Source organism: Rattus norvegicus, chromosome 15 (genome assembly GCF_021556685.1).
Source record: "Rattus norvegicus strain SHRSP/BbbUtx chromosome 15, alternate assembly SHRSP_T2T, whole genome shotgun sequence".
NCBI lineage: Eukaryota > Metazoa > Chordata > Mammalia > Rodentia > Muridae > Rattus > Rattus norvegicus.
Genome location: NC_141548.1, coordinates 3,787,284 through 3,799,709, shown reverse-complemented (window position 1 = coordinate 3,799,709; position 12,426 = coordinate 3,787,284). Strand labels below are relative to the sequence as shown.

The 12,426-nt window shown below is 36.1% G+C and overlaps 1 protein-coding gene across 8 annotated transcripts in view; it reads right to left on the bottom strand.

The window, feature by feature from the left end:
* Nucleotides 1-12,426, bottom strand: part of Ppp3cb (protein phosphatase 3 catalytic subunit beta) — a 45,021-nt gene that overhangs the window by 12,562 nt on the left and 20,033 nt on the right. For all 8 annotated transcript variants that reach the window (XM_087584942.1, XM_087584945.1, XM_087584943.1 and 5 more), the window contains 7 exon segments: nucleotides 11,465-11,576; nucleotides 10,072-10,217; nucleotides 9,672-9,811; nucleotides 9,491-9,568; nucleotides 9,292-9,386; nucleotides 6,137-6,262; nucleotides 2,808-2,885 (listed from right to left, as the gene is read on the bottom strand). In XM_087584942.1, coding sequence (XP_087441068.1) covers nucleotides 2,808-2,885; nucleotides 6,137-6,262; nucleotides 9,292-9,386; nucleotides 9,491-9,568; nucleotides 9,672-9,811; nucleotides 10,072-10,217; nucleotides 11,465-11,576 — 775 coding nt within the window.

The window sequence follows — 12,426 nt, the reverse complement described above, 5'->3', positions numbered from 1 at the left end:
CCAAACTTTCTTTCTAAAGTCAAATTTCCTTCCATATCCATAAGACGGCTTAACGGAGGTAAGGAAGAGAGAGAAAAGATGGGAGTCATGCCATCATGTGAAAGGAAAGTAGAAAAGTGACAAAAAGGACAGGGCAAAAGGGATGAAGCATGGAAGCACGGGATAGCGGACTTCCATGGATCCTACGCTAGACTTTAGTGTCCATCCTAACACCTTTCACTCTCCTCCATTTTTTCAATGCATTCTCTCCCACACCACTCCCATTCCCCTATAGAAACTTGTGGACTCATATTTTTATATCTTCTTCAGAATTTCTGATACTAAAACTTGGCTGGTGAAAGGGTGAGAACAGGAGGAGTACTTGTGATGCCGACAATGAAGGGAGACCTACTTTTAGAATACAAAAGAGAACCCAGTTTATTTCCTATGGAAACAATGTCATAAATGGTGCAGAAAACTGTAAAAGTTACTTGAGAATAAAATGTCATCTTTCCTGAACTCTCAATTCATAAGTGAGAAGATCCAAAGGAGTTGGGTGCTTTTCCAAGACCACATAGCTATGAATGGAAAGTGAAAGATACTCCTAAACCATTATCAAGTAATACTGCCTCTTTAATAATTCAATTTAATTTATCCCTGGAATGCAAGAATAATACAACAAATAAATAAACAGGCATAATTTATATCTTATGATGGATGAAACTTAAAATACAAGCTCTTTAAAAGGAATGTATATTCTAAAACTTCTATGCTTTAGGCAGTTGATAAATTATGTGTTCTTTTCCCTGTTTGTTTTGAACAGTTAATATAACCGTTTATATTTTCCTTGTTAAATCTTTAAAAGTCGATTATATTATCTTCATATAAATTATAGATACTCAAACCAAGTACTAAGTTAGCCTTAACTATAAAACCATTTTTCTTTTTATTACAAGACACTAACCTATTACTGCTCCAACTTAATACGCTATTAGCAACACTAATAACAACAACGACAGGATATAATGGCCAGTTAGGGAATACCACAATCTAATGCAAATGACTTATTGTTAGAAGTTATATATAAAACACAAGTTAAATTACCATGTGAAAAAATGTCTACCAATCTTACTAGATATAAAACAAGCTTTTAAAATAATAATGAATTCCTGAATATGGACAAAGAAGATGTTAAATATAGCAGTTGAGTAGTATTGAGAATTAAAAAAAATATATACTAGTTTCAATTTAACCTTATGTCAAAAAAAATTAATTCTAACTGAAGTAATTATAAATTCAGTGGAGTAAATTTCAGTAAATGTACTAATTAGATAAGAAATCTTTAGTTTGAAAGTCAAACATTATTTTCAAAGTACTAGACCTCATATAGTTAACATAAACCAACTAAAACACCCACTGAAAATTTCAGCAAATGTGACAAATTGCCAGAAAACTTAAGAAGATGAAAAGCATACAAGGCATGTGTCACTTCAATCGTCATCTCAACACTGTCTCAGCACTGCAGCATGAGGAGTGATTATTACACTCAAACTGGCAAGGGAAGCGTAAATCCAAAACTGTATATGACTTGCCTGAAGCCTCAGAGGCTCGCACAAGGAACTAGGATCTGAACCTAGTGATACAGTAGTACAGAAATTATAACTACTTATATTTTTAAGGGAAAAATAAGCTATGCATGATCAAATATTTCAAAATAGAAACTCAGGAGAAAAAAAAAAAGTTTCTTATCCAACCCCTCCCAAAAGGACTAACATAAATTTGCTGTTAGGTCATTAATGAAGGTACAGCAGTAAGAGAACATGGAAGATGGAACTGTCTATAATCCTGGTGATTAGGAAACAGAGGACCAGAAGCTCATGGTCATCAAGTACAGGGTGAGTTCTGAAGCCAGCCTGAAGTATGTGAGATGCTGTTTCAAAAATTAAAAAAAAAAAAAAGGTATGTAGGGGGAATAGAAAGGAGAAAAAAGGAACATATCTCCCTATTAAACCTTATTAACATGTGGAAAACAATTAGCACAACGAAGAATTTCCATGCTGACTACCATATAAACTTAGTACACTACAGAAAGTATACACAAAGCATAAGGATAAGGAATGTAACAGTTTTCCAGTTTTTAAATGACTTTATTTTTACATTTACTCTGTTAAAATTTAAGTAGCTTTAAATTTTTAAGTAAAAATTTTAAAACATAAACCCCAATAGTTTCTAATGGTATTCCTTTAAACATACTATACATATGTATTAGGCCCACAAGTTTGTTTGCTTATGTAAGAGCTAACAACTACATATAACCTTGTTTCTATAGAAAAAGAAAAATAAACTTCCAAAATCCATTCAGCAAGGAGTCTTTTAGAACATAAGTACCCAACAGTGAGAACACCCTACATTAATAAAGTGAACACAATAGTAGGTCAGAGATGCTTCTGAGGAACCACGGACACTGTACTAAATGCCCTCTTCAAAAGTAATGTCTGTATTCATCAAGAACCACATCCTTTCAACTCTCCATTCTCGTATCTATTCTTTCTTCCAAACTTCCCCTTTCCTAAAAGTCCCACACTATTACAAAAAAGACACCTAAATTATTCTCAAAACTTAAAATATGTGTGTGTGTGTGTGTGTGTGTGTGTGTGTGTGTGTGCGCGCGCGTATATACACTGAGGGGAGGGGGTAGGTGAATTCTCACTTATCAAATAGGACAGCCATGGGAAAGCAATGAATGTTTTTTGATACATAGTGTACTGAGACTCAGTACTACCGAGGTATCACTTCATAAACAGAAATAGTAAGATGAGTATCCATACCATCAAACTGGTCTTCCCCTTCTGTCATTAGTTCATCATCAGAGCAAATACTGAGAACATTTACCAACATCTCTGTGACTGTTCAGAAAGAAAAGAGAACATGTTAGATGCTGACATACGATCGCCCACATTTACGCACAGCAATAATTCAATATGATACCTCGTGACAGCAGGAATGAGGACATTTTAAACTTTAAGATGAAAGCAATTTAACAGATAAGAACTCTGAGAAGCTGAGATTAAGACACAGCAAATCTGCTAAGGAATGAGAGTTTCAATGAACAGCATCTGAGAGGCCCTATAGACTAGACTTCATTTTCCATTTTATGAAGAATGACACCCATAAATAAGAGTTCACAGTTAACGCCAGTTATTTTTTTTAATATGGGTGTCAAAATAATTCAGCAGACATAGAATGGTTTTCAAAATTGCATATCTACTGAAAAGGAACAAGTCAGATCCCCTCCCCGCCCAAGTACACTAATATGAAAACTTACTCAGGATGGAACAAAAGTCGCTAAAACTATAAAATACTTAGGAAAAAATGGGGGGTAAATATTTATAAGTTAGGTAATTAATTCTTAGGAACTAAATGAAATTTCATCAAAATCAGAAACCTCTGAAACAAGCCACAGAAGCATGTGCCAATGCTGTACTCAGCACGAAAGCAGTGGAACTGCTTCATCTCAGGTCTGGCTCTAGCTTGGGCAGCATAAGTTCAAGGCCAGCTAAGTCTACAGAACTGGTTCCAGGACAGCCAAGGCTACACAGAGAACCTTTGTTTTGGGGAAAGCAAACAAACAAACAAACAAACAACAACAAAATGTAGGCAACATCCAGCTCCATTTTTTTACTTTTTTTTTTCAATGAAATTGCAAAGCGGTTCTGAAAACAGAGGTGCTGGGTCAGAACTCTAATCCTGTGCTTTGAAGGCTGAAGACCAGAGGATGGCCATGAGCCTCACTCTTGTATCCCTGGGTGACTTCACGCCCACAATGTGGCTTTGAATCTGGCACGATACTTCTGCTCAGCATCCTGAATGCAGGCACGATAGGAACAAGCCCCATGCCCAGCTTTACTAAACTTCCGTGTTTTTTTTTAAAGTTTTAAAAAACGTAATTTCACTATTATTGTGTATATGATACATGTAGGGGCTGGAAACATCTTACTGACACTACCGACCTCTTAAGATTTACTTTCTTATACTTTACAGGAGATCCACAGGAAAAATGTTCATAAATTATAGTATTCCCACACCTTACAAGAGATCGTTGCTTGTTTGTTGGAGACAGGGTATTTTTGGAAGCCAAAGGTGTTGGTTCTTCCCTGAAGCTCCAGCTACAAGTAGATGTGAGCCACCTGACACAGGTGCTAGGAAATGAATCTGGGTCTTCTGGAAAAGCAGTTCATACTCTTAACGAATAAGCCCTCTATCCAGGTTCAAGGAACAGAGAGAATTGAATGTAACTCAGGCTGGCCTCACACTTCCTGCCTCTACTCTCTTACCCACCCCACTCCCAGCTGTGCTCATAAGAATGCTCTGTCACGGGGCTGGGGATTTAGCTCAGTGGTAGAGGGCTTACCTAGGAAGCGCAAGGCCCTGGGTTCGGTCCCCAGCTCCGAAAAAAAAAAAAAAAAAAAAAAAACCAAAAAAAAAAAAAAAGAATGCTCTGTCACAGGCAGCTCAACATTTGCATTAGTGTAGCAAAAGAACTACCAAAGTCTGGCAAGATGGCTCTGTGGGTCAGGATGATGCTGCCAAGCCTGATGACCCAAGTTCTATCCCAAAGACCAACATGGTACAAGAAAACCAACTCTCACACATTTTCCTTTGGCCTCAACATATATGCATGACACATATGCACATGCACACACACCACACATGAAATGTGTAATTTTTAAGAAAATCCATAGAAAGGAGCTAAAGATCATCTGATCGCAATCAAATATAGGAATATAAACAGTAGTCTACTACTCTCCATCCTCTCCTCACTTGTAGCAGACAAATAAAGTCAGCTTAAATTTTCTCATCTCTCAACAAGTAGACAATATAAATTGATAGACTTATAAGCTGTGATCTCTATTTGTTTAAACACTCTTAACAGAAACATTAGATATTATGAAATAGTACAGGGAGGTAGAAGAATTATACAAATTAACTCCTTTCCTCTTTGCTTTATCCTGATCCCCATACTCCACCTCGGTTAAAGTAGCTGAGCTGCAATCTATCCCAGAGACACAGTGACCTGGATGGATTCTTAAATCCCAGTAGCTTGATGATGCTCTGAGTGAACTATTTCTCATATCTCAAAGACAGAAGGTTGGAAGTGTAGTGCATCCCTTTCACCTAAGCCCTTAACCAGCCTCTTCTCAAATCCTAAAATGGGTAATTCTATCTCCACATAAACTGAACATCAGACCTACTGAGTAAACAAAGAGTAAAGGCAATCTACTGAAATTCTAACATAGCATATACAGTGTAACTGTTAACTCAACTTTAGAACTGGAAATTGCCCTGCCGAAGAGACATATTTTATAACAAGGAAGAGGTGTGAAAAAACTAGAGGGGATATAGAACAAAATGTTTTGTAAGTCTATCTGTATTCTCACGCTGTCAACTTGACACATATGAAATCTGATGCACTGCCCTGTTTAGAAAGAAAGAAAAAAAGGGAAGGAGAGAAAGAATGAACACTATTATGAAAAAGGCAACAAAAAATCTAAGACTTCTATACAACTAGGAAAAAAAATCTTAAACAGCATTTATTATCTCTTTAAAAGCCCAATGATAACATCTCAAAGGTAAAAGTTCAAATGGTTATTTCTCGATGCTGTCAGAAAGCATCATTTCTTTAAAAAAAAAAAAAAGCCTATTTTTTGACATAAGAGAATTGTTAGGTGAGAAGAACCTGGATTTCTCTCCTCCACTGAGAATGCTGCCTAAATGACAGCTACTAAGTTCCCCCATAAGCTGCTATGAAATCCCCACAAATGGTATTAGAATACAGAGGTGCCCATTCTAAAGAAAAGCTCACCCTCCATGAAGACTACACGTAATTCAAAATGAAGGAAAATCCAACAGCTGAAGACAACATCAGACTATTTATAAATCCTCTCCCGGTCCCCCAGCCATCCTCACTCATGGGGACTGTAAGCATCAAACGAAAATATCTTTGAAGCTGCCATGTCCACACCCACAGACACAAGTATAGCTGTAAGCGCAGTGAAACCAGGCTTCAATTTCCTCTAGCAAGTATGTATCTGTGATAGTAACCTAGAGTAAATCTAAAAGAAATCATTATTTTATAAACCAAAAACAAAACTCATACCTTTTTCTCCAACAAATGGTAAAGACCATGTAAAGACATCCATAAAATTGGGCAACCAGTAAGGATGTGGAGAACAGTTAAACTGGCGGATGTTCATCACATTGTTCTCATACTTTAGTACAGCAGCTGCAAGGGAGGCCGAACATCAGTATAACAAACTATCCTGAGCCTGAAGAGCAGCAAACACATAAAACACAGCAACTGTTTATGAGGACGGAGACATAGAGACAAGGAGGATCCAGGTTAGATAGTGGGAAGCAGGAATGAATTCCTTTTGCAATGACACACATCATTTTTGTTGTAGACTGGGTCTCACTTATAGCCCTGGCTGTCCTGAACTCACTGTAGACTAGGTCACCCTCAGACTCATAGACATCACTTGCCTAGGCCTCCTGCATGCTGAGAGTAAAGATATGTGCCACCATGCCCAGTTTAAAATATGTAAACATAAAATGTTTAATAATTATTAATAAAATTTTCAGATTCCGGGCTGGAGAGATGGCTCAGCGGTTAAAAGCACCCGACTACTCTTCCAGAGGTCCTGCGTTCAATTCCCAGCAACCACATGGTGGCTCACAACCATCTGTAATGGGATCTAATGCCCTCTTCTGGTGTGTCTGAAGACAGCTACAGTGTACTTATATATAATAAATGAATAAATCTTTGAAAAAAATTTTTCAGATTCCTTTCAGAATGCTTGTTTTACTTTATAATCCAATGATGAACATGTATTGCTACTAAATGCAAAATTGTGAATATCAATTTTTATGGAAAACATAAAATGGCAATGGGCAATTTTCTAGTTTGCAGTTGAGAAATTAAAGAAGATCCTTTTAACTTCAGGCAATCTAATAAGAACAGCTAAATTCAATAAAGCAAATAAAAAAAAACCTCACCAACTTAGAATTGTGAGTGTATAAATGTGTTTCTTATGTTTAGTATACAAAGTCAGATGAACTATTTCAAAGGAGTATTTTACCTCATTTATGAAAAAATAATTTATTAAAATAACAGAAGAGAATAATACTATAACTAAACAATCCAAGAATACACATTCACCTCAATTTTAGCTATATCTCTAGTGTCCCAGTACAATGGGAGGACCATAACCTACCTGTTTCAGGTACTGGTTATACTATGTTATGGAACACAGGATTAGAAGGGATATATTCAAAACTGAATATACTAGCTATGCAGCTCATTACCATTTAACTTATCTGTTCATTTATAAGATGAAATAAAAATGTCCACCCTGTCTATCTGTTAGAAGATAAAGATCAGAGAATGTATTCTATATGAAACCATTAAAAAAGTGTAAAATATTCTATAAATATGTGATTTTTTTTCAACGTAGAAATAAAGGTTTCCTCTGGCTCATAATTCTGAGATTTCCACTCATGATTAATTTGCCTAGTGCTTTGGATCTCAGCTGGATTAATATAGCATGGCCCGGAAGTATAGCCACAAAGGCCTGTTCACCTCGTGATCAGTGGATTATCCTCCTCTCCCTCTTATCTTAACAAAAAGCACGGAAATGGAGACACTGAATCCAACATGCGATTCCAGTCAGCACGGAACCAAAGGCAGCCCTCTCTGTGCTATCACCTATACCTCACCCACATGAGACAAAGACATCTTAAGGACAGTCTCAGAAATCAGGGGCTCATACCAACCTTTGAGACTTTTTATTTAAAGGAGAAAAGAAAAAAATACAAAATCAGGAAATTGCCTTTTGTGTGAGAATGAAACATCACAAAAATGCCCATTCTATATAAACACTCAAATCATTAACATCATTTATGCACAAATCATTTGATTCTGACAGAGTATTTAGTGGTTTGAGTCTCAGTTTTAAAAATTAAAAATAAAAACTGATTTTGTTAGCCTCCTAAGTCAAAGTGACAAAGGATAAGCAGTAAGACAGCAATCAACCTAGCAGTGGACGCTTGCTCCTTTGCCATTAAGAGAAAACACGCCTGAAGAGTTCGGGCACTAGCAGACGGATGGACCAATCAATTTTGATCTTGATAACCTTAGAAATGGTTCTTTTAAAAAAAATGAAGCCATATTTCATTGAGTATTTATATGTTCTTACAGCATATCCTAGATGAAAATGATCTAGTGTGCTGTTTAATCCCAGACTAATATTTGAACCTGTTAACTCTCATCTACCATCATCAAAAACTTGTTCAAATAGGACCCACATTTAGCAATGACCTCATTATCTTTCTGTGCACTTTTTAACATCTTTAACTTCTATTTTTCACTCTTGGCACATCTAATCTAGTCTGACCCTGAAGCTATGACTTCAACTGAATTCTGGACATGCCCGGACAGAACAGAAGCCGGCCTCTTAATTTCCTTCTCTGAAGATGTGAGCTACGTAGAGCCTATCTCATCTTCCATGTCCCTGGAACATGGTTAACTAGATTACAAACCCGAAGCATTTCCAATCAGTAAATTATGTTCAGAATAAAATGAAATCCAATCTTTATAGTCAGATCAAATTAGGAGAAAGGGGAGAGGGGAGAAATAGATGCCTAGAATAGGAGGTAAAGAAGAAGGGTATAAGGAAAAGGTTAAAAGCAAATAAAAGAGAGAGAGAGCTATCTCTAAAAGTAGACCAAAGTGGATTATTTAAAAAGATAAAACAAACAAACAAACAACCCTCAAATCTTGCAGAAGTTATTTAAAGTAATTTAAAGTAATAACTAAAAGATAGAAGAAAAAGAAGTGGAAAAAGCAAGAAGAAAACCTGTGCTGGTGAACATAAAACAAACAGCATGATAAAGGAACCGAGCAGACGCTGCAAATGAGACGGTGAGCAGCGACTACAGACATGACAACGTTCTGGGACACAGAAGATTTAAGAGAGGGGCTCAGGAAACTCATCAGCGGCAGTGCTTGACTCGAAATCATCCATGGCTGTGCTTAGCTCAGCACGTTTACAAACAGCTTTAGGAGCAGCAGGCGGTAGAGCAGGCTGCATACTACTTGAGTGCACGTTTTGAGTTTTATTTCTTTTTCTCTCCCCTCCCTTATATCTTAGGTTTTCTATAAGATTTGGACAGTTTCACACAATGCCCCATATTATTTTTAAAGTAAATTAAAAGGCTAAGTTGTCTATACAGGTTTTTTTATCAACAACATCTTACCTTTATTATTGTAGACATCTAAGTAATTAGGTGCCGAAAAAATTGTTATTAATGAAGGAAACCCTGTAGTTTGACTTTTTCTGTACATTCTATAGCTGCAAAACAAATAGCTTAATATGCATCGTAAAGCATCAATCATGAGTACCAAGTTTGATTTGTATTTACGTGTAATTTTGGGCTAGGGAAACAGAATTCTTACCCTGCATCTTGAGCTTCATGAGCTCTAATAATCGATAACAAATTATTGTTTTGCAAAAATTCACACACTGCTGGATAGCTGTAGGGGAAAAGAGTAAATTAAGTAAAGCACTTCTTTTCATATGAAAACTATAAACTTGTTATATAACAAAATGTGATTAATCTTGGATGCTTTTCCTTACTTATAAAAATAAGAACATCCTCGAACCGTATTATGACTAAAATGTTCTTGTGATTTTTCATTTCCAAAGTCTTCAGAAGGATCAGACCACAGCAAGTCACACATTGGTCCAAATGCAGGTGGCTCTTTAAATCTATCTAACTGTGAAGTAAAAGACATAAAGAAATAACTTATCAAGTACAGACAAAATGCACATAGGAAAGTAGTCCCAACTTTGAGTACAGTCTGTACTACACTGTTCTAAATGATCAGGATCTAGTTCCTTGAAGCAGTCTATTAACTAGCATATAAATTTTTATCGTAATCGAATCTTATAAGTGAGAATAAATTTGATGAATTTAAAGACTCTCTAATCAAAAATATCATTAACAGGAACAACTTCAGAAGCTGGTTATACTCACTCTCCTAATATCATCCAGTGTGTGTATCTCTGGTGAAAGTCCACCATGAACACAAAGAAATTGTTGGTTTAGAAGTGCAGCAAGGGGCAAGCTGTCAAAAGCCTCCATACAAGCTTCATAGACCCTTTCTGAATACTTAATTTTACCTAGAAAGAGAAAAATATTAGCAATGGAAAATCCTTAGCTATTTTAAATTTGTTTTTACATTTATTTAGTTGTATATGTATGTGCATATACATATTGTCACACATATCATGTGTTCTTGTCAAAGAACAATTTTCAAGATTCAATTCTCTCTTTCTTCAACATGGGTTTGAACTATCAAACTCGGATTATCAGGCTTGGTGGCAAGTGTCTTTATCTGCTGAGCCATCTCACAAGCCCAGTTCTTCTTCTTCTTTTTTTTTTTTTTTTTTTGGTTCTTTTTTTCGGAGCTGGGGACCGAACCCAGGGCCTTGCGCTTCCTAGGTAAGCGCTCTACCACTGAGCTAAATCCCCAGCCCCCCAGTTCTTCTTTTTTTTTTTTTTTTGTTCTTTTTTTTTTTTTTTTTTTTCCCCCCGGAGCTGGGGACCGAACCCAGGGCCTTGCGCTTCCTAGGCAAGCACTCTACCACTGAGCTAAATCCCCAACCCTACAGTTCTTCTTTATACACCAATGCAGCATTTTTCTTATTCTCTTCATAATACTCTATACTTTTTTTTTCTTTTTTAGTGAGCTTTGAATAGCTGGTTTCAACTGTTATAGGAAAATTTTCTAAACTGGCTACTGAAGCCAAAGCAAGGAGACACAGAAAACACTAGAGTGGCAGCAGTCATCAGTTAGTCATTAGTTGATAATGGGTGACTGCAATGGAGGACTGGAGAAACAGCTCAGAGATTAACAGCACTGACTGTTCTTGCAGAGAACCAGAGTTCAATTCCAAGCATCCACATTATAGCTCAAAACTATCTGCGACTCATGTTCCAGGGGATCCTCTGACCTCCACATACACATGTGGTACATATACATTCAGGCAAAAATACTCATATGTGAAAAGTAAAACTAAGTATTTTTTTAAATCTGTTATGGAAAAATTATATTACCACCACCCCTTTGGTCTTGGTTTTCTCTACTAGAAACCATTAACATTAAAACTATACTTGCTTTACAAATTATCACATCACTTTAAAAAAAAAAAAAAAACAAAAACCCGATCTACTCATAGCTACATCTATAAAATTTAATACAAAATAGACTTGAAAAATCTTAACAATTTTTTTCTCAAAAGTATACATTGGTGGTCATGGAATATGTTTTTAAGTGTTGTACTGTAAAGTCTTCATATTTCTTACTACCCATGTCATCCCAAAGGAAAACCAAGGAACTGGAAATATTTCCCCTAAAAGTACTTACATTCCTGCTTAAAGGTAAAATACTCAGTGAGGTGTCTGCATTCATGGTTGCCTCTCAGAAGGAATAATGTGCTTGGGTATAGAATCTTCAAGACCCATAAATACAAGACACACTGAAAAAAAGAGAAAAGAGTTTCCAGTGAACTTCCTTTATATTTAACTAAGCCAATCTTTGCTTTTTATCTTTAACTATGTTATCCTTACAAATTCTATTACTCTTTATTATTACTCTTTATTCCTTAATAAACATAAGCTTCATGAAATAGACTTCTGACTCTTCTAGAAAAGTTATCTAGCAAACAGAAGAGTAATGAATACTTGCTGAATCAATAAATTAATCTACTTAGTTACTTTACATTTACAGTTCACTTAATATAGCTTAGCAAAAGGGCTTTTTTCCTTAAGTACATTAGTAAAGATAATAATGCAAAAAGTAATAATAGCAGCTCATATCTACAGAGTAACTACATATGTCAGCAGTAGACTGCCTTATAACTTTTCACTAACAAAAAATGTTTCTTTTATTCCTCAAACTGAAGTATTTACTAGCATTCCCACTTTATCTTAGCCAAAAGGCCAAAAAGCAATTATCATTATTATCTCTCTTTTTATCTAGAGAAACTAAAACAGTAACAAAGTAACCTATCCCCGTCACAAAGCTCCTACGGATAGACAGGCTTGCTCTTCTCATCCTTCATCTTAAACACAAAGGCCGTGTCTCACGTCTGCTTTGCTGTCTGCAGATGATTCCTTACATACGGCAGGTATTTCTAATATTTCTAATCTAATCCAGAGGTTCTCAACCTGAGGGTCATGTTGCTTTGGGGATCAAATGACCCTTTCACGGGGGTAGCCTAAGACCATCAGAAATCACAGATCTTTACATTATGATTTATAACAGTAGCAAAATATAGATACAAAGCAGCAATAAAATTAATTTTATTTTGGGAGCCATAACAACAT